The sequence below is a fragment of the Pygoscelis adeliae genome, unplaced genomic scaffold (assembly GCF_000699105.1).
Source record: "Pygoscelis adeliae isolate BGI_AS28 unplaced genomic scaffold, ASM69910v1 Scaffold324, whole genome shotgun sequence".
Lineage (NCBI taxonomy): Eukaryota > Metazoa > Chordata > Aves > Sphenisciformes > Spheniscidae > Pygoscelis > Pygoscelis adeliae.
Window position 1 is genome coordinate 10362 of NW_008824596.1, and position 20009 is coordinate 30370.

Consider the following 20009-nt stretch of genomic DNA (forward strand, 5'->3'; position numbering starts at 1 on the left):
AAGGATGCCCTGATGAGAATTCTTAGAACAGATGAATCATCTATCTGTTTATGAGAGTTATACAAAGGAATAAAGCTCACAGAGGGCCTACACCAAAAATATTATTCTAGACTACCATATACACCCCATTGTAGCCTACCCAGAGGAAACTTGTTTTATAGCTCTATCTTTTTTACAGAAGGATGCATGGGAAAGTTAATAGCAATTCCTACTGGAACATTCTTGCCTCTCTAAATTGGAGATATGGATTTGATGGATGGACTATTAGATGGATAAGGAACTGGCTGGATGGCCACATCCAAACAGTCACAGTTAATGGCTCAATGTCTAAAGGTCCATACTGGGACCAATAGTATTTATCTTCATAAATGACATACATAGTAGGATTGAGTGCACCCACAAGTTTGCAGACAACACCAAGCTGAGTGGTACGGTTGATATGCTATAGAGAAGGGATGCCATCCAGAGGGACCTTGACAGGCTTGAGGAGTGGGTCCATGTGAACCTCATGAAGTACAACTCGGATGGGGCAATCCCCAATACTAGTCCAGACTGGGGGATGAATGGATTGAGAGCAGCCCTGTGGAGAACAACTTGGGAATACTGGTGGAAGAAAAATTGGATACGAGCTGGCAATGTGCACTTGCAGCCCAGAAAGCCAATCGTATCATCGGCTGCATAAAAAGAAGCGTGGCCAGCAGGTCGAGGGAGCTGATTCTGCCCTTCTATTCTGCTCTCATGAGACCCCACCTGTAGCACTGCATCCAGTTCTGGGGTCCCCAGTACAAGAAAGATATGGACCGGTTAGAGCGGATCCAGGGTGGATCTTCTCCTGGCATGGCAGGGAGGGAGCACAGGCTGAGCAGGGACCCAGTGCTGAAGATATCTGCGTCTTAGCATCTACCCAGCTTTGCAAGAAGCAGCCACCCAGCCCCAGTCCCATTGAGTGCTGCCCACGGTGCAGCAAGCCCTGAGGAGCCCCGTGTCCCTCACCACAGCACCTGCAGCTGCCAGGAAGGATGTTTCAGCCCCTCACACAGCAGCTGCAATCCAGGGTCTCCCAGTTCATTTTCACCAAGGTCCAGCTCCCTCAGGCTCTGGCTGGTGCTGAGCACTGTGGCCAGGTCCCCACAGATGGCACTGGTGAGTTGACAATGCCACAATCTGCAGAGGACAAAAATGGAGAAGATCCACCAAGTTGTCACAGCCACCAGGGCAGATGCTCTCACCCACCAGCTCCTCACCAAGCCGATGACCATAGGCCAGGGCCACAAACCCTGCCCACACTTACCACACACCCATCCCACAGCCAATGAGGGGCCAGCACCGCAGCCACCGCGTGCTCCCAGCCCAGCCCACAGCCTCCCCTCAACCAATCCCTTCCCAGGAGGCACTGAAGGGCTCCTTGGCCCCACAGCTCTGCCCCAGACATGCAGGACCCACCCAGGGGAGGGCTCTCCATGGCTCCACCCCACTCTCTCCACCCATCAATCCCAGCCAGCCATGGCACCACATAGCCCATCCAGTCCCACCCACTCAGGACAGGGCCAATCGGGGCAGCAGACACTGATAGCTCAGTGCCACGCCAACCGCCCGTAGGCCACGGCTGCAGCCCTTTCCTTGCAGGCAACTGGAAGTCTCGTTCCCCGAAGGTAAGCCAAAAGGAAAGCACCCAAAAACATTCAGAGCATGAACATCACACCCTCCACATCAGCACTTCTGCCCCGTGCAGCTATCCTTGTGGCTCAACACTATTTACAAAGGTGAATACAGCCTTTCAGTCCACAAACCTTCTCGATTAATTCCCACCAGTTCCTGTCCCTGACCTCCTTCCCCACTGACTGGGTATCTCCAAAGGCTAGAGACAACAAGCGGAAATTTCTGTGAACTCTGTTTTCTCCCCAGACACAGTCACATCACTGTGCACACAAGTGCTCCTGCTGCCCCATGGGTGTGTGCACAGTTGGATTTCACTGTCTGCCTAGAGGGTCCCAGTGCCATGAGACATACCCCATACGGCTCGAACATCCACCTGGGGCTCGCTGTGATGAGACGACATCTATGCAAGAACCCTGACATTGGGAATGGCAGCTTGGACGGCCATGTGAGTAAAAGGGAAAGACTGGAATGGCAGCTGAGTGACCCAGGACATGTGTCGACACATGGCTGTGGACACAGTGTGCAAAGGCAGACACTGGGCACCCAGGAGATCAGGACTGACTCTCCAGCTCACTCCCACTGGAAATGTCAAAAGGATTGCCCTGCCCTTCCGCTGGTTGCCCACAAGCCTCTCTACTGCAGTAAAAGAGGGAAGCATGCCCAGAGGCATGCATCCCTCTGGGGTACTACAGAGACCAGGGCTGTACAGACCTTCTGTACAGAAGGTCCCTAGGCAAGACATCTGTCACAGCTATTATTGCTGTCCTGGCACGGCAGGCAACAAGCACAGAATGAGCAGGGACCCCGCCCTGCAGATGCACCTCACTGGTAGCCTGTCATGATCCCTGCATGCAGGCAGGAGCTGCCCCACCTCAGCCACAAGCTACACTGAGCACTACCCTTGGGGCAGCTGGGAAAAGCCCTAAGGAGCCCCGTGTCCCTCACCGCAGCATCTGCAGCTGCCAGGAAGGACGTTTCAGCCCCTCACACAGCAGCTGCAATCCAGGGTATCCCAGCTCATTTCCTTCCAGGTTCAGCTGCCTCAGGCTCTGCTTGGTAGTGAGCAACACAGCCAGGTCCCCACAGGTGCTGGCAGTTGACATCTTGCCAATCTGAAAAAAATCCACCAAGTTGTCACAGCCACCAGGACAGATGCTCTCGCCCACCAGGCCCTCACCAGGCCAATGACCATAAGCCATGGCCACAAACCCCACCAACGCCCACCCCACAACCAATCTTCTCCCAGGAGGTACCCCTCAACCCCACAGCTCTGCCCCAGCCAGTGGGCAGCTGCCATGCCCTGCCCCTGCAGCCTCATTCCTGCCTCCCCCAGCAGTGGGGGCTGATAAGATGCACACCAGGCAGGCAGCCCTGTGACCAGGGTTCCTGGAAGAGCTGAGTGAGAAGCACAGCAAGGGCACAGCCACCAGGTCTGCCTGCACAGTGCTCCTCTCGTGGCTAGAGCCAGGAGCAGCTCCCATTTCCTCCGCCCACCTCCTGATGGGACCTATGCCTCAATATGTCCGTTGGGAGGAAAAAAGCCGCCTTTTAAACAGAATGGACTCAGCTCACTCTAAACTGAAGTGGGAAGTGCTGCCTTCCCATAGAGGCAAGAAAAGTTAAAGGAGACCTTGGAGTGGGAAAGGCTCTGGGAAAAGCCCTGAGGAGCCCCATGTCCCTCACCACAGCGCCTGCAGCTGCCAGGAAGGATGTTTCAGCCCCTCACACAGCAGCTGCAATCCAGGGTCTCCCAGCTCATTTTCACCAAGGTCCAGCTCTCTCAAGCTCTGGCTGGTACCGAGCACTGTGGCCAGGTCCCCATAGATGGTGCTGGTGAGTCGGCACCACCACAACCGGCAGGGGAAACACAGGGAGAAGAGCTGTGGGGTCATCACAGCAGCCAGGCCCTCACCAGGCTGATGACCATAAGCCATGGCCACAAACTCTGCCCACACTCACCACACACCCACCCCATGGCCAATGAGGGGCCAGCACCATAGCCGCTGCCCGCTCCCCTCAGTCAATCCCCTCCTAGGAGGCACCCAATGGCCCCTCAGCCCCATAGTTCTGCTCTGGCCACACAGGACCCAGCCCAGGGGAGGGTTCCCCACAGCCCCACCCCTACCCTCTCCACTCACCAATCCCAGCCAGCTATGGCACCACACAGCCCCTCCAGCCCCACCACTCATTGTGGGGCCAATCGGAGCCATGCTGATGGAACAGGGACAGGGACGTGCCCAATCCCAGCAGGCTGTGGCTGCAGGCGGCCATGGGGCTGCCTAGCACTGGGCCTGGCTCCCTGCAGGCCGCTGGGCATCCACCTGCCCCCAGCCCCACACTCGCTCTGTGGGACACCCCAGCCCTCTCCCGCAAAGACCAGCTCTGCCCTCAGGCCTGGGCAGGGGGCAGCTGCCAGGCCTTGCCTCAGCCACTACAGCCCTGCCTTTGGACTGTGCTCCTGGGGAGGAAGGGAAAATCACAAGAATCTGTGGGATTCACTACAGCCCGACCTTGGGCCTAGGTGTTAGTGTGGATGCCCCTCCATGGATGTACAATTTGTGCTCTGCTATCCCCTTCTCTGGGGTGGGAAACAGCTTCAATACCTCTGATGTGGTTTTATCCTGTTTCTAATGAAGTAAAGAGCAGAGGAAGAGCAAGTCTCCTCCTCGCTTCTTAAGCATCTTGACTCCTGATCTGAAATCAAGGTCTCTTTCTCCACCCCCTCCCCATCCTTAGTTGAAGTTCCCAGATGGACAGTGCCAGGTTCCAGTGGAGCCATGGAAAATCCCCTTTCCTAAAGGCCACATTGCAGGGCCCTTGCATATTAGTCTATGGTATGAGGACTGTGAACACAAGCTGTATCAGGCTGTGAAAGGACTTCACTCCACCTCTCCAACACCTGGTCACAGGCAGTAGGCTTAACAGCATCAAACAAAGGGATTTCCTCACCAGCAGAATTCAGGTAAACAGAGTGAACTGCCTATTTGAGAGAAGCATTGCCATTTTTGTTTGTTTGTCTCCAAGGAACAGAATAGTTTTCTCACTTGGCTGTTTTTCATTTGATCCCGGATTTCCTACAGCTTGACAGAGCAGGGACACAGGTGGTGAACTAGACTCCTCCGCCTGGGGTGTGTGCCTAGAAAAGTCAGAGAAGACATGACCTGCATTAGAGGATGCAAGCTGAATTTGTTACTAATTCACAAACATCAAGATAGCATGTTAGGGAGCATAACACCCCACTCAAAGCGCAACTGTGTGTACTTCCAGTTTACTGCAAAAAAAACCCCAACAACCCAAAACCCAGATGTGTCTCATACTGTGCAATGCTAGGTCCAATTTACATGAAATTCACAGTAATCACAAATGCTGCACTGTACATGGCTCCCTGAGACATTTCTAGTTTTGCTGTCCATATACAGATTGTGTTAGCTGCGTCAAGTCTGTTAAGAAGCATTCCCAAGGAAGATAGGCTGGCGCTATTCACTCTCATCTGCAAACCTTCAAGGAGCAATGCACTGGGCTGCCTCAACAGAGGTCTCCAAAACCACCGCAGCTCTGATCAGATTAAAACACTCCTCCAGAATTCAAGGAACAGAGATTCTTTTGAGAATTCAGGGGCTGAAAAAGAGAAACCGCCCCCAGCAAGAGAGAGCTAACAATGTCCCCAAGCAGGAGACAGGAACAGGAGCACATTCAGAGCCTTCGCTTCTGGTGTTAACCCCTTCTTATAAGCAGTGTTCCTTCTCTGTGCATTAACCAATACTGTTTGGAAAAGGGTGATTGTACTCCCCACTGAGCACCAAACTCCTAAAGACAGGACCCAAGGGACCAAGTCCAGCTGGGCCCATTGGGTAATGCCAGCTGTACTATAAGCAGGAGCCCAGTGCTTCAGTATAAGAGCAAAAAACTACCTCAGGGCTGTAACTGCACAGATCTGGAAAGCAGTCAGAGCCACAACTAGCCCAGGGTCCAGACAGAAATCCTGTGTGGGGGTACCTTTCGAGGAGTGGGCCCATGCAAACCTCACAAAGTTCAACAAGACTAAGTGCAAGGTCCTGCACCTGGGTCAGGGCAATTCGCAGTATCTATCCAGACTGGGGGATGAATGGATTGAGAGCAGCCCTGTGGAGAACAACTTGGGAATACTGGTGGAAGAAAAATTGGATACGAGCTGGCAATGTGCACTTGCAGCCCAGAAAGCCAATCGTATCATCGGCTGCATAAAAAGAAGCGTGGCCAGCAGGTCGAGGGAGCTGATTCTGCCCTTCTATTCTGCTCTTATGAGACCCCACCTGTAGCACTGCATCCAGCTCTGGGGTCCCCAGTACAAGAAAGATATGGACCTGTTAGAGCGGATCCAGAGGAGGGCCATGAAAATGATCAGAGGACTGGAACACCTCTTACGAAGAAAGGCTGAGAGAGCTGGGGTTGTTCAGCCTGGAGAAGCGAAGGCTCTGGGGAGACATTATTGTGGCTTTTCAATACTCAGAGGGGCTTATAAGAAAGATGGAGAAAGACTTTTTACCAGGGTCTGTAGTGACAGGACAAGGGGCAACAGTTTTAAACTGAAAGAGGGTAGATTTAGATTGGACATAAGGAAGAAATTGTTTATGAGGGCAGTGAGACACTGGAACAGACTGCCCAGAGAAGTTGTGGATGCCCCATCATTGGAAGTGTTCAAGGGTAGGCTGGATGGGGCTTTGAGCAACCTGATGTAGTGAAAAATGTCCCTGTCCCCAGCAGGAGGGGTTGGACTAGATGATCTTTAAAAGGTCCCTTCCAACCCAAACTATTCTATGATTCTACCTGTTGGGCAGCCAGGCTCTTGATCAGTGTAATTTGGAGCAGGACAATAAAGTTGCTCTTTCCACTCCACTTGTGCCAGACTTGTGCTGCCAGGCCTTCCTCACATGTTTTCCTTAGTTCTGGTGAGGGAACACCAGGAGCTCTTTTCGTAACATTGATAGGAAAACACCCAGAGGGTACCAGCTACCATCATCCCTTCCCAAACTCCTTACCACTCACACTACTGACAGTGGAAATACAGATACAGAAAAGAGACCCATGCACCATCCCAAGTCACAAGTACAGGGTTGCTCTGAGAGATAGAATGCAGGCTGAACCACCACAACAGGTGTCCAGATGCCACTGGTGGGTCCCACAGCACAGATCAACTCTGGCATGGTCACACTACCCATCAGAGCTTTTAGCAGGAAGACAGCACCCCTAGGGAGAAGTGGAGAGCACATAATCATGGGCTGCAGAAGGCCGTATCTCAGGCTCTTGCATCCAAAGGGTAGGGGGTGAATTGGATACATCTATATGGTGTCTTCTTGAGCCTGGGGATCTCTCAGCACAGTCTGGCTTTGCATGGCTCTCACTTCAGCTTAGCTCTCACAGTGGGAGGAAGGAGTTTATGACAAGCAGAGGCAAGATAGGGGATAGGGACTTTCTTTAAAAACACTGGGCACAGAAACAGAAAGAAAAACTATGGGTTCAGCACCCCTTCCCCTGAGCCATGAGGTTCTGTGCAGTGCTGTCTCTCATACAGTGCAGTGCACAGCATCTCCCTGTTCAGAATGAGAATACATGAGAAGCCCACAAGACAAACAAGACTCACCAATCTGGTTAAGACTGACTTAAAAACCTCAGTGGCAGGAGTCAATGCTGTAGCTCTGACCAGGCAGCCTTTATGTCAAACAGCCTCAGGGTAAAAAGCTAATGAGGTCATCTTTTGCACAGAGCTTGCTTTCTGAACTCTGTTACTTATATGAGTGCTTTAGTTGCACAGAAGTTTACTTCTGAAGAAAAACTCCCCTCTGAGGCACTATCTTCCAGTGGAGCAGTCCCAATGCCAGGCCCCAAATTACAGCAGCTTCTCCAATTTAAGAGACACTTTCACTGAAGAAACCTTGAAAAGCAGCAAAAAACATCCATTGAATACATTTAGGTTCTCACACAAACCATCAATTTGATGTCTAGTAGCTGGAACCTGGATGAAAGGAACAGAGCTGGAGCCTATGTGCTGGAAGGATTGAGAACACCCTTGGAGGACAGCCAGCGGGAAGAAAAGATGTATCTGCAAGTCTGCTTGCTGTTGGGCTTCACTGACTATAGATCTGCACTGCGAACTCAGTGCAAGATAGCCTGAGCTGAGTTTAGAGGGAAAGGCCTTCAAAAGACTTCAAAGGGCATCTTTAGCACAGATCATTTGTTTCAGAAATGCATTAGCTTTAGCTATGCTTTGCAACACAAATCTTCCCAGTTAGAATATGAGGTCTCTGAAGCACCCTATTCCGGTAGAAGACTAACAATGCCACACCTAAAGCTGCAGCAGCTTTTCCAGTTTAACAGACACTTACCACCCTAATTTGAAAGAAATCTGGAAGAGTAGCAACAGTAAATCGTCTTCATCGAATGCAATGTCACACAATCAATCAAACTGATTCTCAAAGCACAGAGTGAACAACAGGACCACACCTTTGTGGTGGAAGGGTTGAGAACATCCTTGGGCACTACCACAAATCTGCTGCAAAAGGCAACATTTCAGCCAGAAGCAGGTGGTGGCAGAGAGACAATGGGTCTCTGAAAGACCATAAATCATAGAATCACAGCATGGTTGAGGTTGGAAGGGACCTCTGGAGGTCATCTGCTCCAACCTCCCTGCTCGGGCTACCTCAAGCAAGCTGCCCTGGACCACGTACAGCAGCTTTTGAATATCACCAAGGATGAAGACCTCACAACCTCCCTGGGCAACCTGTACCAGTGCTTGTTCACCCTCACAGTGAAAAAGGGTTTCCTGGTGTTCAGAGGGAACCTCCTGTGTTTCAGCTTGTGCCCACTGCCTCTTGTCCTGTCACTGAGCACCACTGAAAAGAACCTAGCTTTGTCCTCTTTGCACCCTCCCTTCAGGTATTTATGTACATTGGTAAGATCCCCCTAAGCCTTCTCTTCTCCAGGCTGCACCGTCTCAGCTCTTTCCTTGTATGCAAGATGTTGAAAAACCAAAGTTGAAAAACTTCTCAGCATTTGTCTTCAGTATCCCATCACACTGAGTTGTGTGAGTCTAGGAAGGTGGGAGACTCTCTGTAACTGGCCTTAATATTAACTGTCCTTTAAAAAACAAAAAACCTATTACTTGAAATAGCGCACTGATGAAAGAGCACACATCAAATGACTGTACTGCTCCTTCCTCTAATACAAGGCACACTACCTGCCTTTTTTCAGCTCTGTCTCAGTCCAAGTTCCACCTTTGGACAATTCTGAGCAAAGGTGTAATTTTCAAAGAAAGTTTCTGTTCCCACACCAGAAGCACTCCTACTGGGCTGACAGCTCCACAGTCATAGGCCTCTCTCTTTTTGAAGCGTAGAGGATTGTGCTTTGACAGTCATCCGGTAACACAAGAACGCCTCTCCACAATGAGAAGGTTGCACCCCACAGATGAGAAGGACATAGAGGATAACTGCATTTTTACAGTGATGTTTTACCCAAGTCCTAACAAGCCCTCCACAGCATGAGCCAAACTGGTTTATATTTTAAGGACAGGCAAATGAAAATACCTTTAAAAACCTTTTCTGCAGAGAAGAATGGGTCTCTATAAAAATAGTACAGGGGAGACAGACGCTTCTATTTCCTGCAGAAAAACATCACGCCAGGCTGATATTTGCCTTCACCTAGGAGCAAAGACTTTGAAGAGAAAATGGACATCTGAATTCAGTACTCTCTTCGTCCTTTATGCAACTGCTCACACAGCAGGTCCTGCCTCCATACATGGTCTCCACAATAGGCTTAGTCAATCAGTAAAAAAAAAAGAGTAACGTACATAGGGAATGGGGGCAGGGGAATTTTATTAGTATGACAGCAGGAAGGTTCTCTTCACCACAGCAAGTTTTTATAATGGAAAGACTTCCAACCATTTTTCGTTTTTAAAACAGGGGAGAACACCAAATTATGTAATCAAGAAACTCCAACCCTGTGGTTGCCAGCAATACTTACTGATGTGACCTATCTGGAGGCCCTGGAACAAACTTGTTTTCATGGTCTTCCAGTGCAACTGAGCACCCTTCAAGATGAAAGGAGTCCAGTCCAGTCCAGTCCAGTGTTTGACACAAAATGAAAGAACCATTTGATCACATTGGCTCAGGATGCAGTCTTTCAGAACTATCCCGGTGAAATGTTCCAATGCATTGCTCACAAATGTTTCTTCTTGAATTCAAACAAAGTGAAATACATTCAAGTTGTGAATCACTCCACCAGAACAGGAGTTGTTCCTTGGCCTATTTGAATCCACTTCAATAAATCTTCCTTAACTCTAGGTGAGATTTTACACCCAGTTCTTTCTATCAGGTACTCACTTGTTTCCTCATTTAACAAGCCAAACAGGAATCATACCACTAATACCCAATTTGTATCATACTCACTATACTTTTCTAACACCTTCTTTATATCCTTCCCCAGCATCCCCAATTCTCCTGTTTGCTCATTGTCCTCCAGTGCATAGAAGAATGCTGCAAAAAACTCTTGAAAGCTCAGGTGAAGGAAGCTGTAGACACTCACACATCTCATACGGTTTCTTAGAACACTCTCATTCAGAAAAAGTGAGAGGAGGACTGGGTGATTTAAGCCATACACCTCAATCTCCTTTTCATGAAACAGGATCTCCTGCTTCCAGATTCCATCAGCAGCCATGCAGCAAAGTCTGCTCAGGAACTTCTTCATATCCTGCTTTAGATTGTCACTCTCACACTTGAGTAAGCTGGAAAGGTACAGCACGTACAGCTCTGTGGTTGTTCTAGAAATCTGGACAAGATCTTTCCTTCATTAAGTTCTTGTTCAAGGACAGTGCAGATGGTCCAACACACAATGGGTACAAGGCACATGGCAAAGAAAGTGTAATTTCTTTTGACAAAAGTAACGGCTTTTACTGCTTTCTCTTCATCCCTGAAGAACTTGTGGAAATATTCCTCCTTCTCAGCATCTGAAAAGCCCATTATTTCTGCATAATGCTCCTCCTTTAAACACTGCCCCAGCCTTTGAAGAGCTGTTGGTCTTGTAGTGATGAGCAAGGAGGACTAAGGAGAGTTTCTGAAATAAACTGCTCAGAATGATTTCCACTGGCTTCCTTTCGCCACAGTCAGAACACAGCTTATTTTTTGTCTGATCCAAGGAAAACCTCAGTTCATCAAAGCCATCAACGATGAACAGGAGTTTTTCAGGACTAGCCAGGATTCCTTCAGGTGGTACCTTTCCACAAGGACAACAAGCTGAGATCAGATCCACTAGACTCAGCATATCTGCCTGCTGGAAAAGGTTGACTTCTCCACAGTTTATGTAGAAAGCATAGTCAAATTATGCACAAATGGCTCCTCTTGCCCAGTCTAGCATGATCTTTCTTACTGTCACTGTCTTTCCGAAAGGCTGAGAGAGCTGGGGTTGTTCAGCCTGGAGAAGCGAAGGCTCTGGGGAGACATTATTGTGGCTTTTCAATACTCAGAGGGGCTTATAAGAAAGATGGAGAAAGACTTTTTACCAGGGTCTGTAGTGACAGGACAAGGGGCAACAGTTTTAAACTGAAAGAGGGTAGATTTAGATTGGACATAAGGAAGAAATTGTTTATGAGGGCAGTGAGACACTGGAACAGACTGCCCAGAGAAGTTGTGGATGCCCCATCATTGGAAGTGTTCAAGGGTAGGCTGGATGGGGCTTTGAGCAACCTGATGTAGTGAAAAATGTCCCTGTCCCCAGCAGGAGGGGTTGGACTAGATGATCTTTAAAAGGTCCCTTCCAACCCAAACTATTCTATGATTCTACCTGTTGGGCAGCCAGGCTCTTGATCAGTGTAATTTGGAGCAGGACAATAAAGTTGCTCTTTCCACTCCACTTGTGCCAGACTTGTGCTGCCAGGCCTTCCTCACATGTTTTCCTTAGTTCTGGTGAGGGAACACCAGGAGCTCTTTTCGTAACATTGATAGGAAAACACCCAGAGGGTACCAGCTACCATCATCCCTTCCCAAACTCCTTACCACTCACACTACTGACAGTGGAAATACAGATACAGAAAAGAGACCCATGCACCATCCCAAGTCACAAGTACAGGGTTGCTCTGAGAGATAGAATGCAGGCTGAACCACCACAACAGGTGTCCAGATGCCACTGGTGGGTCCCACAGCACAGATCAACTCTGGCATGGTCACACTACCCATCAGAGCTTTTAGCAGGAAGACAGCACCCCTAGGGAGAAGTGGAGAGCACATAATCATGGGCTGCAGAAGGCCGTATCTCAGGCTCTTGCATCCAAAGGGTAGGGGGTGAATTGGATACATCTATATGGTGTCTTCTTGAGCCTGGGGATCTCTCAGCACAGTCTGGCTTTGCATGGCTCTCACTTCAGCTTAGCTCTCACAGTGGGAGGAAGGAGTTTATGACAAGCAGAGGCAAGATAGGGGATAGGGACTTTCTTTAAAAACACTGGGCACAGAAACAGAAAGAAAAACTATGGGTTCAGCACCCCTTCCCCTGAGCCATGAGGTTCTGTGCAGTGCTGTCTCTCATACAGTGCAGTGCACAGCATCTCCCTGTTCAGAATGAGAATACATGAGAAGCCCACAAGACAAACAAGACTCACCAATCTGGTTAAGACTGACTTAAAAACCTCAGTGGCAGGAGTCAATGCTGTAGCTCTGACCAGGCAGCCTTTATGTCAAACAGCCTCAGGGTAAAAAGCTAATGAGGTCATCTTTTGCACAGAGCTTGCTTTCTGAACTCTGTTACTTATATGAGTGCTTTAGTTGCACAGAAGTTTACTTCTGAAGAAAAACTCCCCTCTGAGGCACTATCATCCAGTGGAGCAGTCCCAATGCCAGGCCCCAAATTACAGCAGCTTCTCCAATTTAAGAGACACTTTCACTGAAGAAACCTTGAAAAGCAGCAAAAAACATCCATTGAATACATTTAGGTTCTCACACAAACCATCAATTTGATGTCTAGTAGCTGGAACCTGGATGAAAGGAACAGAGCTGGAGCCTATGTGCTGGAAGGATTGAGAACACCCTTGGAGGACAGCCAGCGGGAAGAAAAGATGTATCTGCAAGTCTGCTTGCTGTTGGGCTTCACTGACTATAGATCTGCACTGCGAACTCAGTGCAAGATAGCCTGAGCTGAGTTTAGAGGGAAAGGCCTTCAAAAGACTTCAAAGGGCATCTTTAGCACAGATCATTTGTTTCAGAAATGCATTAGCTTTAGCTATGCTTTGCAACACAAATCTTCCCAGTTAGAATATGAGGTCTCTGAAGCACCCTATTCCGGTAGAAGACTAACAATGCCACACCTAAAGCTGCAGCAGCTTTTCCAGTTTAACAGACACTTACCACCCTAATTTGAAAGAAATCTGGAAGAGTAGCAACAGTAAATCGTCTTCATCGAATGCAATGTCACACAATCAATCAAACTGATTCTCAAAGCACAGAGTGAACAACAGGACCACACCTTTGTGGTGGAAGGGTTGAGAACATCCTTGGGCACTACCACAAATCTGCTGCAAAAGGCAACATTTCAGCCAGAAGCAGGTGGTGGCAGAGAGACAATGGGTCTCTGAAAGACCATAAATCATAGAATCACAGCATGGTTGAGGTTGGAAGGGACCTCTGGAGGTCATCTGCTCCAACCTCCCTGCTCGGGCTACCTCAAGCAAGCTGCCCTGGACCACGTACAGCAGCTTTTGAATATCACCAAGGATGAAGACCTCACAACCTCCCTGGGCAACCTGTACCAGTGCTTGTTCACCCTCACAGTGAAAAAGGGTTTCCTGGTGTTCAGAGGGAACCTCCTGTGTTTCAGCTTGTGCCCACTGCCTCTTGTCCTGTCACTGAGCACCACTGAAAAGAACCTAGCTTTGTCCTCTTTGCACCCTCCCTTCAGGTATTTATGTACATTGGTAAGATCCCCCTAAGCCTTCTCTTCTCCAGGCTGCACCGTCTCAGCTCTTTCCTTGTATGCAAGATGTTGAAAAACCAAAGTTGAAAAACTTCTCAGCATTTGTCTTCAGTATCCCATCACACTGAGTTGTGTGAGTCTAGGAAGGTGGGAGACTCTCTGTAACTGGCCTTAATATTAACTGTCCTTTAAAAAACAAAAAACCTATTACTTGAAATAGCGCACTGATGAAAGAGCACACATCAAATGACTGTACTGCTCCTTCCTCTAATACAAGGCACACTACCTGCCTTTTTTCAGCTCTGTCTCAGTCCAAGTTCCACCTTTGGACAATTCTGAGCAAAGGTGTAATTTTCAAAGAAAGTTTCTGTTCCCACACCAGAAGCACTCCTACTGGGCTGACAGCTCCACAGTCATAGGCCTCTCTCTTTTTGAAGCGTAGAGGATTGTGCTTTGACAGTCATCCGGTAACACAAGAACGCCTCTCCACAATGAGAAGGTTGCACCCCACAGATGAGAAGGACATAGAGGATAACTGCATTTTTACAGTGATGTTTTACCCAAGTCCTAACAAGCCCTCCACAGCATGAGCCAAACTGGTTTATATTTTAAGGACAGGCAAATGAAAATACCTTTAAAAACCTTTTCTGCAGAGAAGAATGGGTCTCTATAAAAATAGTACAGGGGAGACAGACGCTTCTATTTCCTGCAGAAAAACATCACGCCAGGCTGATATTTGCCTTCACCTAGGAGCAAAGACTTTGAAGAGAAAATGGACATCTGAATTCAGTACTCTCTTCGTCCTTTATGCAACTGCTCACACAGCAGGTCCTGCCTCCATACATGGTCCCCACAATAGGCTTAGTCAATCAGTAAAAAAAAAAGAGTAACGTACATAGGGAATGGGGGCAGGGGAATTTTATTAGTATGACAGCAGGAAGGTTCTCTTCACCACAGCAAGTTTTTATAATGGAAAGACTTCCAACCATTTTTCGTTTTTAAAACAGGGGAGAACACCAAATTATGTAATCAAGAAACTCCAACCCTGTGGTTGCCAGCAATACTTACTGATGTGACCTATCTGGAGGCCCTGGAACAAACTTGTTTTCATGGTCTTCCAGTGCAACTGAGCACCCTTCAAGATGAAAGGAGTCCAGTCCAGTCCAGTCCAGTGTTTGACACAAAATGAAAGAACCATTTGATCACATTGGCTCAGGATGCAGTCTTTCAGAACTATCCCGGTGAAATGTTCCAATGCATTGCTCACAAATGTTTCTTCTTGAATTCAAACAAAGTGAAATACATTCAAGTTGTGAATCACTCCACCAGAACAGGAGTTGTTCCTTGGCCTATTTGAATCCACTTCAATAAATCTTCCTTAACTCTAGGTGAGATTTTACACCCAGTTCTTTCTATCAGGTACTCACTTGTTTCCTCATTTAACAAGCCAAACAGGAATCATACCACTAATACCCAATTTGTATCATACTCACTATACTTTTCTAACACCTTCTTTATATCCTTCCCCAGCATCCCCAATTCTCCTGTTTGCTCATTGTCCTCCAGTGCATAGAAGAATGCTGCAAAAAACTCTTGAAAGCTCAGGTGAAGGAAGCTGTAGACACTCACACATCTCATACGGTTTCTTAGAACACTCTCATTCAGAAAAAGTGAGAGGAGGACTGGGTGATTTAAGCCATACACCTCAATCTCCTTTTCATGAAACAGGATCTCCTGCTTCCAGATTCCATCAGCAGCCATGCAGCAAAGTCTGCTCAGGAACTTCTTCATATCCTGCTTTAGATTGTCACTCTCACACTTGAGTAAGCTGGAAAGGTACAGCACGTACAGCTCTGTGGTTGTTCTAGAAATCTGGACAAGATCTTTCCTTCATTAAGTTCTTGTTCAAGGACAGTGCAGATGGTCCAACACACAATGGGTACAAGGCACATGGCAAAGAAAGTGTAATTTCTTTTGACAAAAGTAACGGCTTTTACTGCTTTCTCTTCATCCCTGAAGAACTTGTGGAAATATTCCTCCTTCTCAGCATCTGAAAAGCCCATTATTTCTGCATAATGCTCCTCCTTTAAACACTGCCCCAGCCTTTGAAGAGCTGTTGGTCTTGTAGTGATGAGCAAGGAGGACTAAGGAGAGTTTCTGAAATAAACTGCTCAGAATGATTTCCACTGGCTTCCTTTCGCCACAGTCAGAACACAGCTTATTTTTTGTCTGATCCAAGGAAAACCTCAGTTCATCAAAGCCATCAACGATGAACAGGAGTTTTTCAGGACTAGCCAGGATTCCTTCAGGTGGTACCTTTCCACAAGGACAACAAGCTGAGATCAGATCCACTAGACTCAGCATATCTGCCTGCTGGAAAAGGTTGACTTCTCCACAGTTTATGTAGAAAGCATAGTCAAATTATGCACAAATGGCTCCTCTTGCCCAGTCTAGCATGATCTTTCTTACTGTCACTGTCTTTCCAGTCCCTGCGCCACCCACCAGCACAATGATCTGTGGCATTTGACCTCTTTCATCAGGCTGAAAAAGTGTTTCTACAGTAACTGCAGGGTGAGCTTCTTCCCTTCCAACTTCTGCACATCCTTCTCTTAGACCCAGGACTTCCTGTTCTTGTTCACTTCTCCCCATAGGGTTTGTAACCATCACCAGCTTCGTGTATCTACTGCTTAGAGTCACGTTCTCACCCAGACAAGCATTCACCTCTTTAAATGTATGGAACTCTCTTGCTACACGGTCTATTTCTGCCTGTAATCTAGAACAGTAAGAAATGTAAGTACGGTCCCTAACAAGTGCAGATTTCCCATTAGCTCCTTGTCATTAAAACTATTCCAACAACACACTACCACTATACTGCACTTGTTTTACATGACTTCCAAAGACCTTAACAACAGCTCATGCTGAACACCGTTCTGAACAGGCTTCTTATGCTTTATTTATGGAAGATGGGGGGACCAGCTCCTCTTTACACATCTCTATTAGGTACAGTCAGGTTGGGAGGATTGGACCCACTGGGGAAGAATGCCTTCATGGGAAAGACGGCTGAGGATTTAGTTGGAATAGAGTTGCTAAGCATATTCCTCTTTCTGTAAAGCATTGTGGCATCTCTACTAAAGAAGAAGACTTCCAGTTTCATTTCTCAAATGGAAGATGAATAGTTAACAGTGCTCTGGCCAATCTCCACTGCAATAAATAGGTGATAATGAAAGTTGCTTAGCTATCACCCATCAAATCACCTCTCTTCTCTCAAACTCTGTGAGGGAAGGATACCTGAAGTGTCCTTTGCATTCCCTATGTGGACAGATGATTGTGCACTGTTGTCTCCTGGCTGAGACAGCAGCACATAGCGTAATGGTTTCTGCTGAAGTGACACTTACCTTCAGCTGACGTTCCAGGACCCAGAGCTGAAACAGGAATTGAACATATGTATTAGCATTGTCATGCAGCAGCATCCTAGGGACAATGCTCAGGGGCAGCGGATTCCTCCGAGGCCCAGTCCTTGCCTAAGCTTGCCTAAAATCCCACAGGACACTGCAAAATCAGTGATTTGCTACTGACACTGGCACATCAGCACTGTGAATGTTCCCCACCCCCTGAAAATCCAGGCAGATCCCAGAGTTCTTGTTTCAACCTGCCAATATTTCTCTCCAAGAAGCATCAGGCCTGACACCTCTGCTCCACGTTGCCTTTCCTAGAGGTCTCAGCTAAGACCTGTTCTAAGAGCTTTCTTAGTTCCATGAGCAACTCTCCATTCTTGCTGGCTCAGCATGAAGCCCTCCACACTGGCTGATTCAACAGGGCTTTGTAAAAGGTGCCTATGCAGGTGCACCTGTGTGCTGAACACACAGTGGGTACCCAAACTGCTCTTTGACTGAAGGTCTGCGAAAGGGTCTAGCCATCGAGTCTCACACAGCATGCAAGGCTGGCAGACACAATAGGAAGGCCAGTAAAAGGGACACTCTGCAGTCATTTATGGAAAGAGGCAGGAAAAAACACTGAGTTAAAATTCTTCCTCTTCCATTGCTTAAGTCCTCCCTCCATGGCTTGGGCTGGCATTAGCCCCTACACCTTCATTCTCCCTACCCAAACTCTCTAGTTAAAACCAAGAGCACCAAATTCTGGAGTTTCAAAATAAAACAAAAGCCTGGAAACATACTGTGTTGCCTTCCTACCTCACTCAGAACACAAAGGCCAGGGAACTTCCATTTCTCTATTCCACAAGAGTGGGCTACTGAGACAAACAGAGTTCAAGCAGCGCATCTTCTCATAAGCCATTCATCTGAGACACCCCATGAGGAGCTCCCACAGGCATCAGAGCCCTGGGCTTTAGGCCATAAAGGTTATAAAGACCCAAAAGCAGGAAGTCTGTTCCCTGTCTGTCTTGAAACTGTATCAGGATCCACACCTGTGCTGAGCACAATAGTCTGGGATCTCCTACAGCGTCTCCTTCCTCTCTGCTCATGCTCCTGGGGCTGAAGGCATCACCCCTGGGCTCCTGCAGACTCCTGCAGCACAGGGCCCCAGGCAGGTACAACCAGAGCCTCCTCAGACACAACCAAAGGGAAAGCATGTGGGTTCATGCCCTAACACTTACCGTCCACCCCATATCCCAGTACCCTCTGACAGACAGGGGTGAAGGCAGCAGACACCCACTGCACTGCCCTCACATCAGGAGGGAACCCCTCTCCTACTGAGGAACCCCAGCTCCCACACGGGGCCACACTTCCTTCCTGGAGCAGGACAAGAGCCTGGGCTGTGGGCCACAACTCGCCCCATCTGATCAAGAGGTTCTCCTGCTGTTGAGGACAAACGCTGTGGGTCAGGCATGGGAGACCCCAGGGGGAAAGAGAAGAATTAGAACAGCAGTCCCTGAAAGGGGCATGTAGAGGAGCAGCAGCAGGAAGGAGTCCCTGCAGTTCCTCTCCCTAGGAAGGAATTCACTGGATTTCTCTCCTCCCACTTCCCCAGGACTTGAAAATTGTTCTCTCTCACCACTGCTAGGAAGTCACTTGTGCTTTTTCCAGGGACAAATCAAAGAGAAAGAAAGAAAAAGTATTCATACCCTCCCATTTCCTCACCTTGCTGTTTCTTCTGCTTCAGTTTAGCTGCAGTGTCTCTTTGATTGATTCCTCCCAGAACACAGATGGCTACCTCCACAGCAGTGTCTGGTCCATAGTGCTCACACATGCAGTCAGCAAGCCTGACTGCATCATTGGTTTCTTCAAGTAAACCTCTGGACAGATTGTGCATGCCTTCATGATCAATATGTGATAATTTAAGCTTGAATTTCTTGAACATGTCCAACACAAGATCCTCCACTGCTTCCAAAAGTACATCCCAGGGAATCACCTCTCCTGCCATCGCTCTATGCTAAAAATACCCTGGAAAAAAGCAGATGTTTAAAGCTAAATTGTTCTCCCTGGACCACAGTACTTCCCTCAGCCTTTTCCTGCAACTTCTGCCTCAAGCACAGGGCTGACATATGAAGTCAGGCTCTTGCAGTATCCCCTTATGCACCACACAGAAACAGAGGCAGCAACCAGGGCACCTGAGGAATACCTGGGCTCCCTGCCACGCTAGTCACAGCAGCAGGGATGGGGCTGCACCCTCCGTATTTCTGGAGGCACTGGCTCGTGTGGGTGGAGAGTGGCTATCTCTGTGGTACTAACACCTTCAGGAGATCACGCACCCACCCACAGCACCAGAGCCACCTCAGCTCTCACTGCATCCACAGCGTTTGCCTGCTTGCAGTTCTGCATCTCACAGGAACAAGAGTGACATCCAGGGAATGTGAAGCCCCTTCCTGCAGGTACAATGCATCCGTACAGAAGCATTTCATCAGGAACTTGTAATGAAAGAAGCTGAGTGAAACTGCACAAAAAGTGGGCTCTTTTTTCTCCTTTAAAGACCAATTTTACATCTCATCTACCTGTCAAGCCAATCAGAAGCCCCGCATAGTCTTGCCCCAGGAACTCGCTATGTGCTGAGTGAAAGAGACTTTACAACACATTGCCTCATTATAAGGCTCACATCCTTCAGTTTCTACAGGCTGCAAATATTTGGCCCTTCAAATATCTCTGCCCTTCAGCTCAGTCGTCTGTTGCTACCCTTGCAGGCCTGCGTGTCATGTAAGGAGCAAACAGGGGTGAACTGAAGAGCTAGAGGCTCAGCCAGGAGCAGGGAGGGGAATAGCTGCCATTCCCCTTGCAGGGCTCAGTTAACAGCACCTGCTCCAGTGCAGGTGCAGCCCCAGCCCTGGGGGACCATCTCTGCCCCCTCCTCCCCAGCCCACGTGCATTTCTCTTGGGACCACAAGGACCGAGAAGGGACAGAAGCTGCTTGCACATCTGTGCCTCGGCACCGGGGCCGGCTTCCGCCCTACTGCAGCTGCTCTACAGCCC

General features: G+C 48.4%; 1 protein-coding gene and 1 pseudogene across 1 annotated transcript; both read right to left on the bottom strand.

Moving 5' to 3' along the window:
• Positions 1-993: 993 nt before the first annotated feature.
• Positions 994-11662, bottom strand: LOC103915470 (NACHT, LRR and PYD domains-containing protein 3-like; the record flags this gene model as incomplete). The annotated part of the gene is given in 7 exon segments (XM_009322293.1): positions 994-1164; positions 2605-2771; positions 3351-3489; positions 10289-10457; positions 10460-10670; positions 10732-10902; positions 11657-11662. Coding segments are annotated over 7 exon segments (1034 nt in total), but the record flags the coding sequence as incomplete, so codon positions are not given.
• Positions 11663-11869: 207 nt separating this feature from the next.
• LOC103915471 lies at positions 11870-17012 on the bottom strand (annotated as a pseudogene).
• Positions 17013-20009: the final 2997 nt, after the last annotated feature.